We start from the raw sequence: 23,344 nt of genomic DNA, 5'->3' as shown, positions 1-23,344 counted from the left end.
TGTTCCGCTCCCACGGCTTCGAGCTCTTCTCTCTCCTTGCGTTCTCTCTCTTCCTTCTCTTGCTGCTTCCTCCGCTGGTATTCCGCCTCAGCGGCCGCTTCTCTTGCCTCGATCTCAGCCAATTCACGTTCAATGGCTTCGTAGTCAATCTCATCTTCGGCGGGCTGCTCAGACTTCTCCTCAGTCTTCTTCTCAGCGGCGTCAGTAGCGTCAGCAGCATCAGCAGGCTTCTCCTCGGCGGGCTCTCCAGTAGCCTGTTCAGTTTCCTTGGTAGGCTCCTCCTCCTTAGCCTCGTCCTCCGCCTTGGCGGGTTCCGCAGGCTCCTTCGACTCCGCCGGGGCAGCTTCATCCTTGTCTTGCAGCGACAGTTCTTCGACCGCCTTGCGCGCCTCTTCTTCCTTCAGAGCCTCCTCCTCTTTGCGGGCCTCTTCCTCCTTGCGCGCTTCTTCCTCCTTGCGCGCTTCTTCCTCCTTGCGCGCTTCTTCCTCCTTGCGCGCTTCTTCCTCTTTGCGCGCCTCTTCTTCCTTGCGAGCCTCTTCTCCTTGCGCGCCTCTTCCGCCTTCCGAGCCTCTTCCTCCTTGCGCGCCTCTTCGGCCTTGCGTGCCTCTTCTTCCTTCCGACGCTGCTCTGCCTCGTCCTGCTCAATCTTCATGCGAACCGCATCCTTAAGCTCCTTCTTCTTCTCCTCGTCCGTCTTAGTGGGCTTGCCATTGTCCGCGCCATTGCGAGGCGGCGGGGTCGCGGCCGAGCCCTTGACGGGGGAGGGAGTTCCGCGCGCTGGCGAGGCGGGCTGCTTCTCGAAGGTCTTCACAACACCACTGCCAGGGTCTTTAATCACGAGAGGGCTCTTCTTGTTAGGAGGGATGACGAAGTGGTTCTTCTGTGGGGCCGGGCTACCCGAAGACATGCTGGCACTGTGAGCATGTCCAGGGGCCGGAGCGCTCGTCGGAGCAGGTCCTTGACCAAGGCTCGAGCCGGGACGGTCGTTGGAGACTTGGGATGGAGTTCTCGACAAGGGAGTCGCCTGAGCAGGGGGTTGGACGCCGGCTGGGTACTGGTGTTGCATGTACGGAGCCTGTGGGTTATACGGCATGCCAGGACGGGGTTGCGGCGAAGGAGGGGTCATGTACATATTCTGCTGCATGCCATAGGCCGGGTTGTAGTAACCGTAGTTGGGGTCATAGGCGGCATGAGGGTAGTTCTGATTTTTCATCAGCATTAGATACTGCTCAAACTGACCACTTTCGGGTGAGAGGTTGGGGGGTGGAAGGTTGACAGCAGAATAGGGGTAATGGGGGTTTGTCGAAGAGCTGGAACGGGTGCCTCGCAGTCTCTTCGGCGCAGGGTTCCGACGGGGTTTAACAGAAGGAGGGGGGTGCCTCACTGTTTGAGGTCCCATGTGCTGGTTGTAAGCACCGTAATGCTGGGCGGGCATCTGGGGATGCGCCGCCATGGGGACCTGGTTCATCTGGGGAGTCGCTGGATGAGCGTTCGCCATCGCCGGGCTGCGGGTAGCCTGGTGCGGGGAGTTGGGGAACGGGGGGCCCAGAGGTCGTCCTTGGTTGTGGCCGTGGAATTGGGGTCCCATATTCGGTCCTCCGCGGGGTTGATTCGGGGTCCGGAAGTTGGGCCCTGGGGAGTAGGGCATTTGTCCTTGGTATCCTGACTGATTGTATCCACGACCTCGTCCACCCTGATGAGGGTAACCGCCGCGACCAGGGCCGCTTGGTCCACCGGGCATATGGCCGCTCATATCACTGTGTGTCGACTGGGAGGATTCGCGTCGCAGGTGGTTGGGTTGCGGTCCGGGGCCGAGAGGCGCCTGATTCTGTCGCATCTGTCTCTGGAAAGAAAATTTGGTAAACAATTAGTTATCAAGACGCCCACGCTACCGGAGAAATCCTCTCAAAGGGGGAAATACTGTGGAAGGAGGAAGGGGAAAAGGCAGAAAAAGCGATGTGCAACGCCACAACTTACCTCTCCAGCTTCTCCAAAGCTTCCAAAGTTAGGAGCATTCCCTTGCGACTGATACGTCGACGGCGGCCGGCCGCCACTAGACGAAGGCTGCGGAATCGGGGATGGGGAGGTCTGGGGAGAGGTGATGCGAGGGTTGACGGGCTGCGAGACACCGAGACCGGACTGAGGCTGGCTGGCCAGCGTGGCGGGCGAACCCATGGCCGGAGAACCTTGCTGGTTCATCGAGCCAAACTGGATGCTGTTGGTGCGACTGGAAGCACCGCCCGCAGGACCGCCATTGGGCATGTAGCCGGAGGTGCCTGCAGAGCTGATGGTGACGGAGGGTTTTCGGTTGTGATCGCCCTGGGGGGCACCAGGAGCGCCATTGACAATGGTCACTCCGGAAGACTGGTTATGCTGCATGGGAGGCCGGCCGTTCACAGGAGAGATCGAGGGCGACTTTCCATGGTGAGCACCAGCTCCAGCACCTTGCGCAGAACCAGAGTCGGACTCGGTGGACTTCTTGGTGGCGTTGGCGTACGACCGGGCGGCGGTGTTGGAGCCGCTGATCGACGGGGATGAAGAGTGGGAGGTGGAAGCGGCCGGAGTGCTGTTGCTCTGTCCCTGAGGCTGAAGACCCGGCTGCTTGTGAGAGATCGAGGTCATTAGACAGGATTGTGCTGTGCTGAACCGCGTAGAGATAGATTGAGGATGGGTGGTGATGTCAGGTCGCGAAACACAAGCGGATCCAGCTTTAAGACAAGGTCGCACCGGCCGGACAGTCAGCGAAAAAAAGACGTCTCACGCCAACGGAGCCGTCTCTCTTTTTCCTATGGACGCGAGTCGGATCTAAACGAAGGCCGGGAACGCGAGAAAGGACGACGAGGTGCCGCGAGGACGTCGTTTCCCGGAGGAGAGGGAGAAAGGGACGGGGGGAAAAAAGTGGAAAGTCGACAGACGCTCAGCAAAGGAGTGGCTGAGAGATCCTCACCCACACAAAAGCGGCAGGTGACGGAGAGATCACTCGCGCAGGGATAACGAGGACACAGGCAGTCTCCGCGATCGTCCTCTTCTGGGCCAGAAGAGGATCCGCTGGGAAAGGGATGAGTGTGCGGGAGGGGAGACAAAAGTGGTGGATGTGGTGGTGAAGAGGAGAGCGAGAGAAATTTTGGGGGTGCGGCCCAGCTGTTAGTTAGTCCGGGTTGAGGCGGCGACACAGCCGACCGTCCCTCCACCGAGACAGCGCAAGCAGTGCTCCCCCCGAGTTGGGCAGGCAGTCCGGCGTGTCTCTTCGGTTTGATTCGATCGGCCAGCAATTCACCGTCTTTTTGCTTCTTACGCGACATGTCTCGTTCTACAATGCCCGCGGGCAGGACTGTTACGACGGTGATCGCGCTGCGGGCCATTGGCCGCTGCTTACAAAGAGATGCCTCCAGAGGCAACCCGTCTCGCATGCCCTCGCCACCGGCCGCGTCGAGTGACGCAAAATTCGAATCACAGCGCTGGTCGAGCTGGAGAAACACAGAGAGGCCGGTATAACATCAGCGATGGCGGTAGTAGTCGACAGGGCAAGCCGCCGTGTTTTTGGTGGAAGTTTCCACTCCATTCCTCTCTGTGGGCAGTAACAGTCATAGTGGACCTGACAAGAGCCCCGTTCGACACGAATTGCGGACCCTGGTTCAGCAATCGATAAATATGTGGAGTACGAACAGCACAGGCAATGCATGAAATTAGAATACCGCCTACAGAAAAAGAAAACGCACACAAATGAAAATCCAGCTCGCTACAAGGCGAAGAGAGTCGTCCATACACGACGACACAGCCACAGACCGCAATACTTTCGCCTTGGCAGGGCTGCGACTCTTGCTGGATAAAAAAAATAGAGTACGTATTCGGAGAATAATACTGATAATAATAATTAATCTTATGGAGATAATTAGGCTGCACTTCGATACAACATTCCTGATCGGCACCCTTTTCCGTCCCGAACGGCGCCAAGGAATAATAATAGCAATAATTCATGGCATGGATTCTTTTTTAATTTAATGGATTTCCTTGGCGCATGCGGTGGCCACCTAGCCAGAGAGGGTAGCGAGCTTCCCAGCTGCCTCCATGGTACAGCTTCCTGTCCGCCAATCACTGTGGATTGCTGCGCTCCGTCCAGACCAGGTAGAGACGAGGTAAATAAATGATGTGTCCTGGTGCCACAAAGGTTGACTACACCAGTGTAGTGGAAAAGAAGGGTACAGGCGATGGGTCCGCATTCTCAGAACCCAGGCAGCAAGATAAATAAAGAAGGCGGCGGACTTATCTCGGCTGCTTATCGATGCGTATCGTCTCTATCGGTCTTGCTCGGCGAGCTAAGGCATAGCTTGCGATGCAGGAATGCTGGACATGCGAGAACAGTGATTATCCGACGTGTGTCGGTGTCATATTTTGTTCTTTCCTAAGGAATAGTACAACACAACACGACCTCGTCACGAGACTTAACTGAGAAGAAATGTGACGCGAAATTCACCAAAAATATCCATTCTATCGATCGACCCCCGAAGCCCGGGCAATCTCGTCGACCGCCCGCGCTGCAAACTCCGCCCCGGACGAACTACTGGACGTCGTCCGTTTCGCACTCCCACCGCCAAACCAGCCACTCGTCCACCCTTCGCTGGATCGCTTGGGAGGATTCATGGGCAGTGGCCCGCCCACATCCTCATGCTGGATGTGGTCAAAGGAGTTCTCGCTCATATTCTTCCGTAGCCCCTCAAAGGAGCCGTACGCGAGGTCGTCATTCGCGCCCTCATCCGCACGCAGCTTGCCTTCTTCTTTCGCCAGGGCCGAGATGAGCACCTCCAGTCGCTCCCGCTGAGACGAGTAGAACTTGGCCTTCTCGGCTCGGGACAGAGAAGCCACCTTCTCCGGCTGCAGGATGCCGCTGGCAGAGAGCTCCTCGGCCTGTGCATCACGACTCTTTCCCGTAGATGTGACGGAGGTCACCGCAGAGGCGAGGATGGAGTACCAGTCCGATCCCGTGGAAGGAAGATTGCCGCCCGTAGTCGTAGGCAGGTTGAAGCGCGAAAGAAGCGCCTGCGCATAGGTGGCCGGTCCGGTTGCAGGGGGTGGTGCGGCGGTCGCCGGTCGCTGAGGGGGCAGGCCCAAGATCTTCTCTCGGATCCAATCGACCGCCTTGAAGAAGTATTGAAGACCGAGGGCCTTGGCCCGCTCGTGAGTGCGGCCGATCAGCTCTTCGATCTCGCGCTCATGATGCTCAAAGAAGGGTTCCACGTGCTCCTGGTAGATGATCCGTGCCCCTTGGGTCTGCGGAAGGACAAGGTAGGCGAGGAAGAAGAGGCGGATCCAACTGTAGAAAGGAAGCCTGGACAATTGAGGACTGTCAGAACTGTCGAAAAGAAAAAAACCAGAGATGATTCATACCATCCGATGATGAACACCGTCCACGACTCAGCCAGCAGGATGCCCGACAGGACGACCCAATACATCAGCCATGGCTTGAGCTGGGCGGGATCGGCAGAGCGGATGGCTTTGTAGGACGCGAAGGCCGGGAACAGGATGGTGATGACGGAACTGCAGTACGCCCACAGGGTCTGGTCAGCATCGCCTGGCCACGCTCGAGAGAGATCAAAGGAGCTGCTGCTCTGGTTGAATCGGACGACCACATGTGCGGGGTCCATCGCTAAACTCGACCCGGCCTCCCTCCACGGTAGGAAGGGGCACTTACGATAGCAGATCGGCAAAGATACCGAACATGATGTTGATGATTCGGACGAAGAACAGCAAGCTGGACTGCAGGGGTTGAGAACGAAGGCTGCCGCTGATGAAGGCAGCAGGTGTGGATTGATAAGTGCTTATCGCGGACGATATTAATTAAATAGCGGACGGGCAGTGGGGAACGGCCAGCTTCACGCGACCACCGGATAGGCACCAACCTCACTGGGCCAGCTACATCGACGACGACGGCCGTTGAAGTCTCTGGAAAGCTGGCCACGTCAAGACTATGCTATATAGACGGAGGAATCCCTCGTCGATCGATCTGTCGAGGTGTCGTTTTCGCTTTTAGCTTTGCTGCCTCGCGCATGGCCGCGTTCGGCTGCATCGCGGTCCCTGCCATTACGTCACCGACGACAGACCACGAGTCAGCGCTGAGTTGGGCTGCAAGTTACGGAGTATACGGAGAATTACTGCACAAAACGAAGATGTCTCCTGGCTCAAAGAACGATTAAGACTCGACAGCCCATGCTGCTTGATCTATATATAGCTTCCTGCGCTAGCTTACCTCCGCAGGTACCAGGCACCATCCAGCATGTTCTTTTAAGGAAATCAGTTCTATTCTCAACTCAGAAAGAATCTTCCACATCCTAACTGCTCTGGCTGCTAGCTAGGAATAATGGAATAGCATGGTGTGGTTTTTGAAGCTTTCTGAACTGACTCCTGCCTAGAGACGGGGCCTGCTGATATTCCACTTAGTATATCTACAACCAAATCTATTTTCTCGCTCCTCTTCTTAAATACGTACACACATGTACTGCGGCTATTCGACTATTCCCAAGACTATATGAGCATCCATTGAACTAGATAGATCTGTGTCTCCGTACGGCGTTTGTTGGCGAGGGGCAGACGTGTCGGGCGATAAGCTTAGCTTTGGGCTGGCATCCGATGCCAACAAACCACTCCCGCTCTTGCCCGACTGTGCGTCCCCATCTCCCTTCCTGCTGCTGTCACCGTCTGATATGATGCAGAATGTCGGGTGAAGTACCAGCGATCTCAAGACTGCTCTCGATCTTGTAGATTGATTGCACCTGGAAGAAAAGTTCCTACATGGCCTTGCATTTGTCTCCCTGCACTCGTCATCAGTTCCATGCGTCATTCTTGCCACGGTCCCGAGTCAGTACAAATTTCCAGCCACGGACAGCTAGCTGGTCGCTCTTCTCATCGTGAGGGAGATACTAATGAACAACAATTGAGGACGATTCTGCGCCATTACCATCTGCTGGAAACGTTGCGATTGAGTAGTTAGACTCACCAAAACAGACAGCATGTGCATTGCTCTGATCTCCACGGCACATCCCTCTTACCCCTTGATTGTCATTAATAACCGAGATGTAGGTGTTAGCCAGCTCTAATCTGTCGATCACCTTTGCTGAATATCTTCAGGAATATCTCCGCCGCCCGACAGCCCATGTCAACTGGTGGCAAGAGCCCAATTCCCATGTCCTGGGCTCGCGGGATCTTGCCCGCCCCGACCAGGGCACATGGATGGGAGTCACCAAGCAAGGACGCATCGCCGTGCTGACCAACTACCGCGAGAACGCGCCGATAGGGACGTGCAGCCGCGGCGCCATCGTCAACGGGTTTCTGACCATGCCGCCGCAGAGCGAGAAGAGCACGCGGCAATTCGTCGTGGACATGATCGAGAGCAACATGGCCAAGAAGGCGGGCGGATTCAGCCTCGTCTGCGGGAAGATCAACGAGCCCCTGGCCATTGTGTCGAACCGCATGTCGCACGTCGACGGCATCACCTGGATCGCCAAGGAGAAGGGGGAGACGGTTGGGCTGAGCAACACCGTCTTTGGCGATCGGTCGTGGCCCAAGATCACCGAAGGCGAGCGCTTGATGGATGCCGCCATCAAGGCGCACGTCGAGTCGGGCGAAGGCGAGGACGCCCTCATCCGCCGGCTGCTCGACGTCCTCAGCACCGACACCCTCCCGCCCTCGGCCGCCAAGGCACCCAAGGAGGTGTACGAACCTCTGTTGAAAAACTCCATCTTCATCCCCGTCATCGGAGACGGAGAGGAAAACGCGACCGAAATCCCCACCACCACGAATGGAGGACAGCAGTCAGAACTAATGGCGTATATGCACGGCCTGTACGGCACGCAGAAGCAGACCGTCCTGTTGGTCAGCCACGACGGGCGAGTCAAGTACTTTGAGCGCACGCTCTACGATCACAATGCGAAGGCAATCCCTATCGGGAAGGGGGATCGGGTGTTTGAGTTTACGATAGAGCAATAACAATCCGAATGACTCTAGAATAAATCTTGATTAATTCTTAAGTAAACTTGAGTAGACTAACTACGTCTCTGACTCAGAGAGCAGAGAGATATCGTAGTGGGGAGTCCCATATAATTATATAATCATATGACCTGCGATGTCAGCGCATGCCTGTACAGTATATAGGAACCGGCTCATCAATCGTTCTTTTTCTAGGGTATAGATACAGAAAAGACCCATCTCGAAATAGATAAATAAAAAGGGGGTGTTATTACGCCATCACACCTTCCTCCTAACCAACCCCCGAAAAAAATCAAAGCTGTTACTATCGCTCTGCAACTGCCATATTCTACCCGTCGGTCGATCCTCCCACCCCAACTCCTCGGCCAGCAGCAGCCCGTAGTCTCGCGTGATGCCCTTGATGCGCGCCCGCGCGCCGCCTTCTTCCTCTAGCGTGACGACCTGGTGCATGTGCAGCCAGTCCGCGTAGTACATCTCCTCGAAGGCGCGGTCGAAGCCTGTCCGCAGGAACCGGGTGTACAGCTCCTCGAAGACGGTGAGGATGCGCGCAAGGAGCTTCTCTAGCGTGATGGGCTGCTTGGTAGCAGTGCCGGACGGGGCGAAGCGTTGCACGAGGGCGTTCAGCGATGTCGTTGGCGACGCGTTGGTTGCGTTCAGCCCGATGCCGACCACCGAGATGTACTCCCGAGAGGAAAAGTGTGAGTTGACGAGGATGCCGCAGATTTTGGTATATGATTTCTTCTCTGGTTGAGCGGGGTCAATGGCGTCTGGATCAAAAAAAGATCAGTCAGTCTGCTTGTATCGTATGACAGTCATGTACTCACAAACGTCGTTTGGCCACTTCAACTTGACTGGTAGATCTTCATAGCCCTTGTCGTAGCTCTTGATCCCCTTGACCACAGCCATGGCAGCGAGGTACTGAATGAAGACCACGGGCGCCGACTGTATTTTATCAACTGGATGGCGGATCACAGTCGAAAACATAAGAGCCCCCGCGGGCGATACCCACACGTTGGACCCCCGACCCCTGCCGGCCACTTGCACGGTAGCTGTAGCAGTAAACCCGGTGGGAAGACGGCGAAGGAGTTGAGTGTTTCTGGACTCATCCATCAGCGACGAGCTTCGACAGGGGAAAAGAATGGGGATGACATACTTTTCCAGAATGGTATTCGTGCTCGTGACAACCTCGCCATATAGCAGGTGTCTGCCAAAATCTAATATCGCTTCCTTTGACTGAGACTGGTAGGTTCTAAGATGGGTGTAAAAAGCATGGTGATTCCAATACGGCGTGATCTTGGATGAGGGAAGCTCCTTATGGATCAGGAGGCGTTTGACGATGGAATTATAGTCGACAATTCTGTCCTCCGTTGTACTGCTGGATTGATCAGCTTTTGTCTCCTCCGCTGGGTCATTCACAGACGATAGGGCTTCTTCCAGCTCCTCCATCCGGAATGCATCCGGTCTTTCAATCAAGAACGTGTCATTGTCGTCCTTCAGATACTCCTTGTCACCCTCTTTGCTGATGATCTCCTCCAAGGAGGACACCAGGCGACCCGTGTCTTCAGAATCCACCGAGGACAGATGCAAGCAAGAGAGAGACGGTACCGTTGCTGTCTCCTGATTCACCCGAAGGCCCAACTTGGCGAGACATGCTTTCAGGAAGTCAGTGCGCGCCTTGTCATCGGCTTCCAGCTGGTCAACCACTTTTGCGTATTCAGGCCCGCCAGCAGATTTGTCGAGGTTCACCGCCGCGAATCTGGACCGCGTCAGTTTCCAATAGCCAAAAACAAGTTAATCCAGGGAATACAAACTCTGGATGTGGTCCTGTCAAGATGGCTGCTCCGTCACCGACTTTGCAATATACCGCGGCCGCTGTGCCTTCTCCAGGATTCACATTGAGTTCTTCCGTATAGCTCGCCAACACCTCCACGCCCTCATCGGCATACAAAGGGGCATCGACAAAAACGCCTCCTCCATTATAGTAGCTCCGAAAGACGTCCGGGACCACGCCGACGTTCAGAGCCGACTTGGAGACTTTCAATTCCGCCGCCCTCGCGCCGGCTTCGCTGTGGTAGACGAACCCGGGAAAGGCACAGCCGCGACACGTACCGGGGAAGAAAGCCAGCTCTCTGTCCCCGACCACCGCCATCTTCTTGTCACCGACCTCGAATTCGCACCGCTTGCTCCCGTAGTACCCGCCGGCGCAAAAGCCCAGGTAGGCGCCTCCCCGCTGGACGAATTGCGAGATCCGTCGGTTACCCTGGCCATTGAGGGCCTTGCAATATCCCAGATCCGCGCCGCCGGGCATGACGAGCATGGCGCACGTGGCCGTCCATGGCTCCTTGATGATCATGTCCGCGGTCACCGGGATGACCGCATAGTTGGGAGCCAGGAGACGGCGGAGGGTGTAGAGGCAGTGGCGGACGGATTCCACGGTGCTTCCATTGCCTGGCGATGGATCCGTCAGAACATTCTTCCTCCAAGCAGATTGGGTGAGCGCACCGGAATAGACGAGGACGTTGAGCCTTTGGGCGGCCAGGTTGTTGTCTGCGGCCATCGTCGTCGTCTGGGCGGGGATCGCTGCTGCACCGCTTGCTCTGTTGAGAATGACACCCCGCCGCGCTCTTCTTTCCACCCAGACGGGAGACCAGAACCGGTAGCAATGTCGAGGAACGAGAAATCCCTTCAAGGGGCCGTGCAGGACCAGGATGACGAGCCTGATGAGTGGTAAGTTTTATCCCCCGCTCAGAACGTCAGGACGAAGAAGAGCTCCAGCTGAGAGGTTGGCTCTGCAGGGACAAGCGGATCTTCAGCACCGGGTGCGCAGGTACGTCAGCTGAGAAGACAATACAAGGAATATGCCAGCGGAAAACTCACTTGATGCCTCGCAGCGGAGCAGGCGAAAATGAACGACTGCTATTACGAGAAGAAGGACTGGAGGAGCTGCAGGAAAGAGGTGAGTGAGCCGTGGGAGTTTTTGAACCCAACCACATCCGATCCATACAACCGCATCACCGAATGACACGACGACGCATTCATAACACATTCCTACGCTATTATCATGCGTACGATACTCTAATCCGGGTTTACTAACTTGATGCATCTCAGATGGAGGCCTTTCGAGAGTGCTGGAAGCGCCAGGGCAATGACCGGCGGACCGAGACCAAGGACGCCTAGCAGCGCGGTGACGACATCTAACTGTAAAATAATCGACCGTATGCTATATTCTCTGTACTATTAGATCTCTCTCCTCCAAGCCTCAACTCGTATGTCACTTAGCTATCTGTCTTGTGATGGTAAATCTGCATCTGTAGTCACGTGATCATTATATGCCAATCTGGGAAGTGTAACTCGAACGCGTCTCCGAAGCTTCGTCCAGGAAATCAACCACGTTCGACAGTGAGGATGTCTTCTCTTGCCCTCCGCCGGTCCGTCGGGACCGTGGAGTCGCTGAGCTTCTACAGCGGACTATCACTCACGTCTCGATCTTTCAGCCTGCTGCCTACCACCATCGCAGCTCCGAGAACAGCTAGGTCGACCACTCGCCGCAATGGCAGCCATATTCCTGCTCGCGCCGTGAGCCAATCTGCACCCTATCGACAGACACAGCCAGCTCGGCCTGCTCCAGCTGCTAAAACTACTGCGTCTTCGTCAACGCCCTCGTCCCCGTCTACGTCTACGTCTACGGCCACTCCTCCCCCGACCACAGCCCGCACCGCCGCCGCCGCAGCAAACGAGCCGACACCGAACGAGCCCACAACCGACAACCTATACAAGAGCGGACTCGCAGACAAGCCGCTCGAGCTGGAGACCAGCGGCGAAAATGGACTTACAGACAAGGTCGACTGGACGCGGTCCTTCCACGGCATCAGCGCGGAGCCGTTCCCGAAGGAGGTAGCGGACATCTTGCAGGCGCCGACGGACCCGAACGACGTCGAGATCAAGCCGGATGGGATCGTGTACCTGCCGGAGATCAAGTACCGGCGGATCCTGAACCGGGCGTTTGGGCCGGGGGGATGGGGATTGGTTCCGCGCAGCGAGAGCATCGTGACGCCGAAGACGGTGACGAGGGAATACGCTTTGATCTGCAATGGACGGTAGGGCAGCCATTCAAAAAAAAAAGCCTACAGCAGTACTGACGACGCGACAACAGCCTCGTCTCCATCGCCCGCGGCGAACAAGACTATTTCAGCCCCGACGGCATCCCGACAGCGACGGAAGGGTGCAAGTCCAACGCGCTGGTGCGGTGCTGCAAGGACCTGGGCATTGCCAGCGAGCTGTGGGATCCGCGGTGGATCCGCAAGTTCAAGGCCGAGTACACGCGCGAGGTGTTTGTCGAGCATGTTGTCACCAAGAAGAAGTCCAAGATCTGGATCCGGAAGGATGACGAGGTGGTTTACCCGTGGAAGGAGGCGAAATAAATACCAGAAGTTCATGAACATGAGCATATGTTATATTAGATGGGTTTTCTCTCGATTCGACTCGATACGATCGATACGATACCCTTAGTCCTGTACTGATGTACTGATGTACTGTACTATATTGTACATGTGTAAGTAATCTAGACAGTTTTGAAACAGAAGCAGAAACAGAAACAGATCCTTCTCTCCATCCATCTCCACTTCTGATAGATAGATAAACTTGGTGATTTCACTCGATCTATATAGAGCTGCCATCCGCACTTTCTTTAGAATCTACTCCGTACGTATATAATCATAATCATAAGCATAAATCGTAATAAGAATAAGACATTGGATGGATCAAATACATAGATAAAATAGATAGAAGAAGAAGATGATGATGATGGGTGGATTATAACGTTAGATACTTTGGTAGTAGATATCATTCACTCAGTTTCATCCTTCAGCCATCCAACTAGTATCCGTCATACCAGAGAGAGAGAGAGATGTAGATATGTATTTAGATCTTTTATTTATTTTTTTCCCTGTCCCCGTTGTGTGTGTGCCTGTCCTTTTTTTTTGTATGTCTGTTTGTCTGTTCAAAATAATACAGAACCCCAACCTTACCAGGTCTATGTTATTTGTTCTTTTTTTTTCTTCTGCTGCTTTTTTTTCTTGTCTCTTTCTTCCTCCCCCACAAAATAAAGATTCAAGAGCAGGTTACAATCGTCCAACCAATCCCAGAGTATAACACATACATACATACATAATACATACATGTATCAATCACACCAACCAGAGAGAGTTCAGCATATCAATCCAGATAATATCAGATCAGATCAGACAATATCAGAAAATCAGAGGAAAATGGCAAGTGGGAATACATGAAATCATCGTACATAGCCAAAGCATATCGATCGATGATGCTCGGTTATTGTTTCGTTTTGTATCGTTTCTTTTTTGCTGTTTATTTTATCGCACAGCACTTGGCTGGCGACTAATGGGTTGATGGCTGCTGCTGCTGCTGTTGTTGCTCCTGCTGATTCCCTGCTGGAACAGGTCGTCGAGTCGGAGGTTGTTGCTGCTGCTGTTGCTGCTGCTGCTGCTGCTGCTGCTGCTGATAATTCGCTGGCTGATACGATCCCGAACCAGCAGCTTGTTGCGTAGATGTCGCCGTACTCGGCCGCGCATAGGGGTTACCCATCTCGTACTGACTGCCAGCAGCAGCGGCAGTTTCTCCCCCAGGAGAGTAGTAACTAGGAATCTCGTAGCGTTCAAAAGACTGTCGCAGAGAAGACGACCGTTCTACCAAGCTCGGAGACGGCGGAGCGACTGCTCGGCCTTCCTTGCGTCGCCCCGTTGATGGCCCCCGGAGAAGAGACGTTCGGTCGTTGTCGCTGCTCTGGCGAGGCACTCCCAGGACATTCCCGTTCCCTGAAGCGGATGCCGCACTGGGTGCGCGGTACAGCTGCTCCGACTCCTCGGCGCGCGTAGTGTCAAATCCCGCGGGCCGAGTGTGCAAGGCCTCGATGAATCCTGTCTCGGTCATCCTCTTCGTCGAGTTTTCGCGGCGCTGGACCGCTGCCGACGACGACGACGTGGCTCCAGCATCGACGCTGGAAGACTGACCCTCCATGGTGAGCGGTTGCATGGTGGACGTCACCTCCTGCAGCTCGCTCGTCGGCACAAGGCGCTTGGCCTCCGTCTCCTCCGCGGCCTTCTTGCGATACTCCTGCGCCAGCTCATCCGTGATGGTGACCGAGTACGACGGGTTGGACGGCTCGCCCAAGCTAGGCTTGCCGCCACCAGGCCCGTAGATCGGGATCTTGCGCACCGCCAGCACCAGGGCACACATGAACTTGGACCGACGCGTCGCGCGGACTGACTCGTTGGACCAGTTGGACTTGTGGCGGATCTCGATCCGCAGCTCCAGCTTGTCCATGTTGCCCATGCCGATGACCTCGATGTCGACGTCCGGCTGGAAGTCGCGGTAGTTCTCCTTGTCGCGCACGAACTTCTCCATCTCCGCTTTGAGGAGCTGGATGTCGGCGAAGGACGTTCCGAAATCCACCGTCAGGGTGACGCGCTCCCGCATGGCCTTGGACCGGGTCACATTGTCGATCCAGTTGGTGTTGAGGACGACGTTGGGGACCTGCGTGATGCGCTGGTCGGCCACGGTGCGGAAGACCGTGTAGAGAAGAGAGATCTCTTCGACGAAAAGCTCCTTGTCGTTGATCTCCACCCGGTCGCCCACATCAAAGGGGTGTTTCACGAAGAGGAACACACAGGAACCGAGCACCTCCTGTGCCGTCGTGCCGAAGACGAACGACAACGAGAGAAGAGAGGTGGCTCCGGCAGCGATGACCGTCGCAGCGCCCGTCGTCAGAAAAGACACTATTTTCGTTAGACGTAGTCTATAACACCAGAGCAGGGAAACCTACCGAAAATGAGGACCATAATGATAGAGGCGACGGTCAACAACAGACTATCCAAAACATGGATGGCATGGTCGACATCGTGCATGCTCCGGGAGATCGACTTGCGCACGCGCCCAAATTCCGCCACCGTCAGAATCATCTCCTCCATGCTGATATCGCCGTTGCCGTCGCGGTCCAGGATGTGGAAACACTCCTCGGCCTCGGCCTCTCGACCGGCGCCGAGCACCTCCTTGATGTCGTCCTCGTAGAGCGCATCTTTGCCTTCTACGACGAAGGACATCCAGATGCGTCGGGCCAGAGCTTCGGAAGATCGTTTCTTCTCGAGCGCGTGGATGACGACCGAGTGAGCCGACGTGGGGTTGAAGACCTCCTTGCCGGTGATCTCCTGGGCGACATTGCCAAACGCGGCAGTGATCTTGTCACCGAAACGCACGGCGTTCTGGCCGACGTTCTGGATAAGCCGGAGCGGCGCGGCGGACCCGCGTCGACTGTGTTTGGCCTTCTTGGCCGCAACTCCCAGGATGGAGTCCGAGATGATGGTATCCTCTTCGCGGAACTCCTTGCAGTACTCGGGGAACAAGGAGCGCGAGGCCTCGTAGAGCTGGCCGAGCAAGTAGATGTTGTGCTTGGACTCCTTGATCCTGGTCTCGTACTGTTTCCGATGGTAGCTCACCGAGATCAGCTGCACCAGGGTCTTCTCGGCCAGCAGGATCAGACTGCAGATGAACAGAGCAAACAAGATCTGCTTGACGGTCGACTCCCACGGCTTGATGCTGATGTCATGGGCCCGGAGCTGATCCGGGTTCTGGGTCATGATGGGGATAAACGTCGCGAGGGACACCAGCGACCAGCCCGCGAGAGACAGCGGGATTTCGAGCGAACGCAGGATGAGAGCGTATTTGCGCGTTCCTGAGCTGACGATGCCGACGAGGAACTGGAACACGAAGGGCAGGAAATGGGCGGCGATCTTGGACACCCACAGGCTCAGCCAGACGACCTCGATCCAGGTGAAAAACCAGACGATCTTGACGCCGCCAATCTTCGCATCCTGTGCGACGGTGGCGCCGACGATGATGGGGACGGCGATCACCAGGGCCAGCGGAGAGACGTAGATCAAGTAGCGGGTCACGACGGAGAAGTTCAGAATGGCCTCGTAAATGCGACCCATGCGGTTGAGGGTGTCCTCTTCCTCCTCCTGGAGGGAATTGCCCGTGTCGGTCTTGCGACGACGACCGGGACCGGGACGACGACCGAACAGGCCGGCCTTCTCGTCGGCATTGTCATTGTCGGTGGGAGGCTGATAGGTGTTGCTGTTGAACCGGCGAGCGCCGGTCTGGGAGCGACTGGGGACGGTGGACAGAGGGATATCGATGGTGGCGTCGTTGGGGTTGGCCATGTTGTCCTGGGTCATGTCATCGGGGAGCAGATGGAATTTGTTCTGCGAGAAGCGCTTCTGGCCGATGCCAGGCCGGCCAGACATGAAGACAGACAGAAAAGAATGATAAGCAGTTTAGTAGAACGAGCGAAGTGGAAGAGGTGCTTAAATTGGCATCGACATCAATGACAGTGGATGCGGGGCGTGCGTCAAGCACTGAGTAGACAGGAGTGAATGCGAATGACTGTTAATTATAGACCTAGGTGCCAGAAATCAATCTCGTCCAACGAGGACGTGAAAGGCGTAAATTCACAGCAATTGTAGTGGCACTGCCAGCAGGAAAAGAACGAAAAGTAAAAAAAAAAATCCACGATAAACGAGAGGAAGCCTTTCCAAGATAATTAACAGAAAGGAAGGACAACGGTCCTACAGAGAGTGACGAACTGATCAGTGCGCTCGAGTGAACAAAATGCAATTGACCGGACAATAAGATTATTATCTGATTTTTCCTCGGGTTTCATCAGCCCACGGCTTGGGAAGTTGTTTCAGGCCGTCGGGGCCAATCCGGAGGCGAGATGGCAGCTGGTTCGTTCCCGTCGGGTGTCACTTTCATCAAAGGGACTGTTGCATCCGTGGTTGAGCCCGTTTAATCAGTCCTTCGTCCAGGGACATGGTATTATGTACTGTGTCTGTACTCTTCCTTACTTCCTGCGGTCAGCTACAGCTTCATGTACAGTACAGTAACTAATTCTGGCGTTATCTGGTCTGCATTTGAGGTTCTTTTCTTTTGGCCTTCAGCCTGACTGACGCTCCAACAGAGTCCAGACCTGCTGGCTCTTGGCACGTGCAGCCGATCTGTGTGTAGAGAGATCACGACGGCAACTGACAGATGCGCATCGGATCCCGATCGATTCAGCAAGCTCCACTGTAGTACAATAATCTATTAACGAGCACAGAAATCAATAATCGAATTCTGTCCAACATGATACTCTCCTTCAAGCAAGTTCAAGGTCCCTAACCTGTCTGACCATGAACCTTGCTTTTGGAACGGTCGCGACTCCGCTGGGCTGGCCCCTCGTTCCTCACACAACGGACCAATCACAGCTGCCAGGTCACATTCCACCCGATCGCCACCCACAAGCAGTAATTATTGAGATTATCACTGTGGGGGGATTTTATTGACTTGCAGAACACCTCTAGTACTGGTGGAGCAGAGTCGGAGTACAGCATACGCAGTAGTTAGCAATTCTCAGCTAAGCCCACTGTCGCATAATGGATTTTTTTTAAGGAAAAAAAAATCTCCGTAGTCTAAAGCTTAACAATAGTTCAGGCAGTACGGAGTACTACTGCTATTAGGAATACGCAAGCATAACGAAAAATTTCCGACACTTCATCAAAATTAAGCATAAGTTGATGCTGGTGAGATTTAAAAAGAAATTAAAACAAAGCACAACAAAAAAAAAGAAAAGAAAAGAAAAGAAAAAAAGAAAAAAAGAAAAAGAAATTTCAGGTGTTCTGCACCAACCACCAGGCAGAATTCGAAGTTACACCATTGATTGATTGCTAATTTCTCCAACTGACACTGGACAATAATAATAGCATGTGCAGTGATGAATAAACCTAGGTAGGTTAAATGAACCACACTTTATTAAAAAAAAGAGTACTATCACTTACCCCTTCTCTTAACTAGTTAATGTTACTTCAGCTGGAAAATATATACACACTGGAACGCAACCCAAAGATTAAATTTATAAATAAACTGTCACTGCTCTTGCACGATCCTTGGGTAGCACGACAGAAGCTAGCTGTTAATTTAATTCTATTCTCGCTGCTTAATTACCTGCATAGGTAGGTAGTTAAGTTCTGCTGCACTGTCTTATTAACTAAACAGTTATGATAAAGGCTCTTTTTTTATTCCCTTCATTCTTTATTTTTTTTAAAAAAAAAGCTACCAGAACTGTACTAGATAGATAAAATTCAATTAACCAGATTACTATAGGCACTTACAGAAGAACACCTCAACAGACGAAAAAAAAAAGACAGGACGGGGACGGGGACGGTCACAGGGCCTTCCCCCCCCAGTCTTCATTCGATATCTTATTTCCTGCTGAATCAACTCATAATGTAACTAGCCTCCGGATTGGATAGAAGGTATTGGAGGTCAGCTGTTTGATGCTAAAAATAAAAAAAAAATATAATCCAGAGTTCGAAGGTAGGTACAGTAAATATAGTTACTCAGGTACTTGTATCTACTATGTAAGTAAATGATGATACTTGCCTATTAAAGTAAATCCTTGTCTTAGCTGGCGTTCTACTTCTAGATAACATAACTATATGTAAGTATCTCTCGCAATGCTGAGGAGTGAAAGAATATGTGACTTGACTATATACTGTTCAGACGCCAGACAATATATCTGGATCCCTCTATTGTTTACGCACTTGCGTATACGTCTCCTAGACAAACTCCTCCCCCAGCCCAACATCCACCGAATCCAATCTCATCTGCCTCAACTCCTGCACAATCCGCTCGCGAGTCCACCCCTCCCTCAGACCCCGCACCATCAGCTCCTGCTCGCTCTCCGGAGCCATCCCACTAGGCGCCGGCGGCCGGTTGTCCAGATTCGTCGGAAACGGATACCCCTCTGCGACGGCCTGGATGAAGGACATTACCCGGGCACTGAACCTACCGCCGTCTTCTTGCTCGTACTTCGTCTTCAGCAGATCCCAGCATCGCTCGACTAGCGGGATCGTGTCGATCGCTTCCATCGTCTTGCCAAACGCGCTGCTGATCTGTAGCAGGTTGGCTGTGCGGTGCAGGTCCGTCGTGCGGTTGGCGCCCGCCGCGTGGAAGAGCGCCGGGTTGAAGAAGATGGCGTCGCCCGTCTCCAGCGGTAGCGCGACGTACTTCTCCTGGAAGAACTGCTGGAACTCGGGCCGGCGCCAGGCGATGAACCCGGGCTCGTACAGCTGGCTGAAGGGCAGCACCCGCGTTGGCCCGCTCTCCATCGGCATGTCGCTGTGTGCCACTGCCCCCTGCAGCGTCAGCAGCTGGCTCGCGACCTGGATGCTCCGCGGGTACTGGGCGCAGCGCTCTGCCTCCTGGAAGCCCAGGTGGTAGTCGCGGTGGCTGTTCTGCGGCGCGCCGCCGGGCTTGACGACGTTCACCTGGGCGGTGATGCGGTACGCGGGGCCCAGCCAGGCCTCGCACATGCGGGCCAGCCACGGGTTGGAGTAGTATTCGACGAACGACGCCGGGTCGGTGAGCGCGTGCTTGCTGAACGAGTTCCAGATGCGGTCGTTGGCGCCCTTCTGCGCGAAGTGGTCGCCTTTCTGCTTCGTCCGCTGTTGGCGTTCATGCTCGATGATGCGCTGGAACGTGGCATTCGCGGCGTCGAGCACGGGTCCGTACTGCTCGACGCCGTACAGGCCTTTCAGGACGAGCACGCCCGGTCCGGCGTAGAGGATGTGGTACCATTCGTCCTGCAGCCGTGCCGCGGTGTCGTCGTCGCTGGCATCGAACCTCGACATCTCGTAAATGGGGATGTTCTTCTGAATCGACGATGCCAAGGGATACGTCTCTGCCGAAGCGGTGCGTGAGCAGAGGCGCTTGAATTCTTCCAGCGAGGGGGGCTGGTCTCGGGGGAAGAGACGACTTGTCGTCGTCGTTATTGTAGGCCCATGATGTCCGTTGACGCCGTTCGACATGTTGTTGGCACACAAAATGGCTTCTGATATCCAAGACTAACGCAGAGACAATGTCCCGCTGTCCACGTATCTACTCTATCTGAAGTCCAAGGGAATGACGGTACAGAGTAAAGACGGATCAAAAGGACGGTATCATGACTATATACCGAGACATTAGCATACTTTTCCCGGAATTAACAATCCGTCTTCGAAATAAATACATTCTAGAAACGCGGGGAAACCAAACGTCCGCAGTGATTATTGTCGCAACAAGGAAAGTAAAGCGAGATCCCAAGTGGCCCAGTCGCAAGTTTCCATTTCAGTTCGGGATCCAGATCCCGACACTATTTACCTAGCTAGGTCTACGTCTGCTTCGAGCCTGGAAAGAAGCCCCCAGATGAGTGCGTGGATCGCGTACTTGTAATTATTCTGACAGTCAAAACAGGCCTAGTGAAGAAAGTTTCATGTCGACAGGGGTATAGGGAAAAGGAAGACACCAGATCTTTTTAATGCAAACCCCAGAGATCCATCCACAGTTTCACCGCTGATATCATCCCGATAGAATGATACTTCATGCTGGATTCCCCACTTGCCAACCCAACGCCCTGACATAACCCGAGTAAGAAAATTTTCGTTGGCTCATCTCATTCCCAAAAAAAAAAAACGGACCGATCCCGTCATATATCCACCATGACAGTGTCTGCATCCGGCGGCGATGAGTCATGATCCGTGGCTGGGGACAGCTCCGTGACACGCAGGGAATCGGTGCATAGCAGCTGCTTGTCCTCGACAACGGTCTGCAGGGCACGGCTTCGCCCCGCCGAAGTGAACAACAGCTTCAGCACCGTCCCCTGCGGAATCACAACTCCGTTCACAACTCCGTGCTCGACCAACGAGGCGGCATGACCTGTCGTATGAGAGACCAGGATCTGCACCAGAGACTGAAGGTGGTCTTCGGTGTTAGAGTCTTCGAGCACGTCCAATCCGTCGATCGCAATGAACAGGATTGGCGGCGCAAAGCAAAGCAATGTGTCCAACACCGACAGCACGTCCTTCCAAGAGTCAAGTGTGCCGTCAAATCGGCGGAACCGGTCTGCGCTCAGGTCGCACTCGCTGTCACAGTCCAGCATCGGTGGAGCCACCTCCATTAACTGCCGGATCAGGCTGTAGGCCAGAGCAACGAGCCCTTTTTCAGAATTTGGTTCCTCGTCGGAGAGGCAGAAATGTGAGATGACCGGAATTTTCTTCTGCCGGGCGAGCCAGACGTAGCATGCGCAGAGCTGGGTCATATCGTTGGGGTGGGCGACAGGTTGGGGACTGGCGATGGCAAGCGGCTGTGATCGAGGACTGCTGGTCCACTCGCACAATGCCATGGCAGTGTCAGGATCGACAGAAAATCGAACCTCCGATCCAAACTCCTGGACCTGATCATCGTTACTGAACCGCTCTTGCAGGTCTCGAGAATCGAACTGCAGTTGAAATTTGGTGATTCTCCGTCTCGAGCTCGACTTCAGTGGTGGCGAGTCCAAGCCTTCGGAACCTTGTGGCACAGAGCATGAATTAGCAAGAAGAATGGAAATCGAGGAACCATCACCCGTACAGTTGTCATCTGGCGTGAAATCCATAGACTCTACAGTCTGCACCACGACCTCTTCAGGAATGGGTAGATGAGACCGCAAGGAGGAAACCAGGTCTGCCAGAATCGATCCCCGCTCCGTTACCAACTCCTTTGTCCTGTTGATGTGCCGCCGAGCATCCCATATCTGTTGTCGCACAAATGTGGTCTGGGCTGCAATTTGGCGTTCCTGGCCTTCCAGCCCTGCTTGCTTGAGACGAACCTCATTGAGCGCATCAGATGGGCATGTTAGTGGCCGCTCAATGATACAACCGTTTGATTCCCGCACGACCGCGCGGGCACTGTCCTTGATGTTCTGGACCAAACCCTGAAGACCGGACTGGAAGTCTTCATTATGGCTGTAGAGCTGCCGGCACATCCCCTTGGCGACGTAGAGGTTCATGAACTCGCCAAGAAAGAGAAAGATCTGACAATAGAGGGTCGCAACGCGAAGGGCAACATTATCGGGCTCTTGACAAGCCTTCAACTCTTCCAGAGACGATTGAACCGCCTGATTGATCTTGACGAGAGACGACAGGAACCCCTCGGCGACTCGATATTGCCTTGTCGAAGCCTTTTTTTTTTCTTGTATTAGTTCTTCCATGCCGCCTCAGTCATAAGACGGTCCACGCTACAGTAAAGTCTTACCTTGATGATGGACTGCAGCACGCTATACAATAACGACGAGTACGCCGTCGAGTCGTCCAGGACTTCGGTCATGGAAGCGTGCGAATCGACAGTGCGAGCAAAGAGATCGGCCAGGGTAATTACGTTCTGGAACAGATGCCGCTGCTTACATGACGTCCAGAAATCCACCGCCTGTTCAACGACGCGTACAACATCTGCAGGCTCCTGGGGGTCTTCCTCGAAGGTCAGACGGTCACCGGACGGGACGAAATTCTGGAATCGGTCCCAGGTTTGCTTCAGATGGTTGTACTCAATGTCGAGTTTTGCGATTTCCGGTTCCCTGCCAACGGGGGTGAGTTAGGCATAAGTGAAGATACGGAGATCCATTTGCAACGAAGCGCCATGTCGGAAACAAGCAATGCATCTCACGACAAAGAGGGCAATTCTGTGCGAGGGGCATGAAGAAGACGATCACTCCGCTAGCAATCGATCGCACGAACAAACCCTTGTTCGACTTGTGGGCGACAGAGGCTCTTGCTAACGAAATCTTGACCGCCCCTCCACCGGAGCTCGCCTGCCCTTGGGTTTCATGGACGATCGACATAATAGACCCAACTAAGAACATTTTCCCCCCTCAAAGACAGAGAAAAAGAAAACAAGACTGGACTCACACAGAGGGTTCTTCTTCCTTGGAGGGTTCTTCTTCCTTCTCCGGAGACCCGTCGACAGGCTCGGTGTCGGCGCCATTTTGATTATCATCCTGGCTAATCTGCTGCTCCGCTGCGGTGGTCATGGTCGAAACGGTACCTGGTTGTCGGGAAGCTGCGCTGGGTCGCCGACGTGCGGCGGCCCCGTCGAACAAGAGACGCTACGGTGAACTCGCGACTAGAAGGACTGGGGACGAGCGAACGGGAGGGCCGGGGGGAAGTAATAAAGGGGCAGAGACGGGCGGACGAGGGCGACGACGATGCTGCTGGCGCTGCAGCAACATGGCTCGACAGGGTCTGCTGCTGCAACTGCAGGCAATGGGCAGTCTGGCAGGGCAGGGCAGTTGGGGATCGAAGTTTGTTTTCGAGGGTGAACGAGCGGCGAGGCGTGGCAGAGGGTCCGGGACCCCTCTCTCGGCCAGCGGGCGCTGCGGTCGGCGAGAGCCTCGACCGTGGGAACAGCGTGCACGGCCAATGGCATGCCGCGCTGGCCCGGCGGGCTGCCCCTGCCTCGCCCG

At 54.5% G+C, this 23,344-nt stretch overlaps 8 protein-coding genes across 8 annotated transcripts; 2 read left to right on the top strand and 6 right to left on the bottom strand.

Annotated features, from left to right (window-relative positions):
• Nucleotides 1-2,622, bottom strand: T310_7786 (Eukaryotic translation initiation factor subunit eIF-4F; the record flags this gene model as incomplete). Its single annotated transcript, XM_013469433.1, has 3 exons — nt 1-515; nt 659-1,843; nt 1,978-2,622. Coding segments are annotated over 3 exons (2,345 nt in total), but the record flags the coding sequence as incomplete, so codon positions are not given.
• Nucleotides 2,623-4,488: 1,866 nt separating this feature from the next.
• On the bottom strand, nt 4,489-5,718 carry T310_7785 (HVA22 domain membrane protein; the record flags this gene model as incomplete). Its single annotated transcript, XM_013469432.1, has 3 exons — nt 4,489-5,326; nt 5,386-5,535; nt 5,690-5,718. The coding sequence occupies 3 exons, from the start codon at nt 5,716-5,718 to the stop codon at nt 4,489-4,491; spliced, it is 1,017 nt and encodes a 338-aa protein (XP_013324886.1).
• Nucleotides 5,719-7,004: 1,286 nt separating this feature from the next.
• T310_7784 (uncharacterized protein) lies at nt 7,005-7,980 on the top strand (the record flags this gene model as incomplete). Its single annotated transcript, XM_013469431.1, has 2 exons — nt 7,005-7,070; nt 7,123-7,980. The coding sequence occupies 2 exons, from the start codon at nt 7,005-7,007 to the stop codon at nt 7,978-7,980; spliced, it is 924 nt and encodes a 307-aa protein (XP_013324885.1).
• Nucleotides 7,981-8,238: 258 nt separating this feature from the next.
• Nucleotides 8,239-10,537, bottom strand: T310_7783 (Biotin--[acetyl-CoA-carboxylase] ligase; the record flags this gene model as incomplete). The annotated part of the gene is made up of 3 exons (XM_013469430.1): nt 8,239-8,747; nt 8,805-9,736; nt 9,927-10,537. The coding sequence occupies 3 exons, from the start codon at nt 10,535-10,537 to the stop codon at nt 8,239-8,241; spliced, it is 2,052 nt and encodes a 683-aa protein (XP_013324884.1).
• Nucleotides 10,538-11,385: 848 nt separating this feature from the next.
• On the top strand, nt 11,386-12,401 carry T310_7782 (Uncharacterized protein; the record flags this gene model as incomplete). The annotated part of the gene is made up of 2 exons (XM_013469429.1): nt 11,386-12,077; nt 12,134-12,401. The coding sequence occupies 2 exons, from the start codon at nt 11,386-11,388 to the stop codon at nt 12,399-12,401; spliced, it is 960 nt and encodes a 319-aa protein (XP_013324883.1).
• A 976-nt stretch (nt 12,402-13,377) lies between these two features.
• On the bottom strand, nt 13,378-16,298 carry T310_7781 (Serine/threonine protein kinase; the record flags this gene model as incomplete). The annotated part of the gene is made up of 2 exons (XM_013469428.1): nt 13,378-14,774; nt 14,822-16,298. The coding sequence occupies 2 exons, from the start codon at nt 16,296-16,298 to the stop codon at nt 13,378-13,380; spliced, it is 2,874 nt and encodes a 957-aa protein (XP_013324882.1).
• Nucleotides 16,299-18,647: 2,349 nt separating this feature from the next.
• T310_7780 (Phytanoyl-CoA dioxygenase family protein) lies at nt 18,648-19,898 on the bottom strand (the record flags this gene model as incomplete). Its single annotated transcript, XM_013469427.1, has 1 exon — nt 18,648-19,898. The coding sequence occupies one exon, from the start codon at nt 19,896-19,898 to the stop codon at nt 18,648-18,650; it is 1,251 nt and encodes a 416-aa protein (XP_013324881.1).
• A 656-nt stretch (nt 19,899-20,554) lies between these two features.
• Nucleotides 20,555-22,912, bottom strand: T310_7779 (uncharacterized protein; the record flags this gene model as incomplete). Its single annotated transcript, XM_013469426.1, has 3 exons — nt 20,555-22,066; nt 22,141-22,459; nt 22,791-22,912. The coding sequence occupies 3 exons, from the start codon at nt 22,910-22,912 to the stop codon at nt 20,555-20,557; spliced, it is 1,953 nt and encodes a 650-aa protein (XP_013324880.1).
• Nucleotides 22,913-23,344: the final 432 nt, after the last annotated feature.

The sequence above is a fragment of the Rasamsonia emersonii genome, assembly GCF_000968595.1.
Source record: "Rasamsonia emersonii CBS 393.64 chromosome Unknown ctg1118621760588, whole genome shotgun sequence".
NCBI classification, from domain to species: Eukaryota; Fungi; Ascomycota; class Eurotiomycetes; order Eurotiales; family Trichocomaceae; genus Rasamsonia; species Rasamsonia emersonii.
The sequence above is the reverse complement of the archived record's forward strand: the minus strand, read 5'-3'. Positions and strand labels throughout refer to the sequence as shown.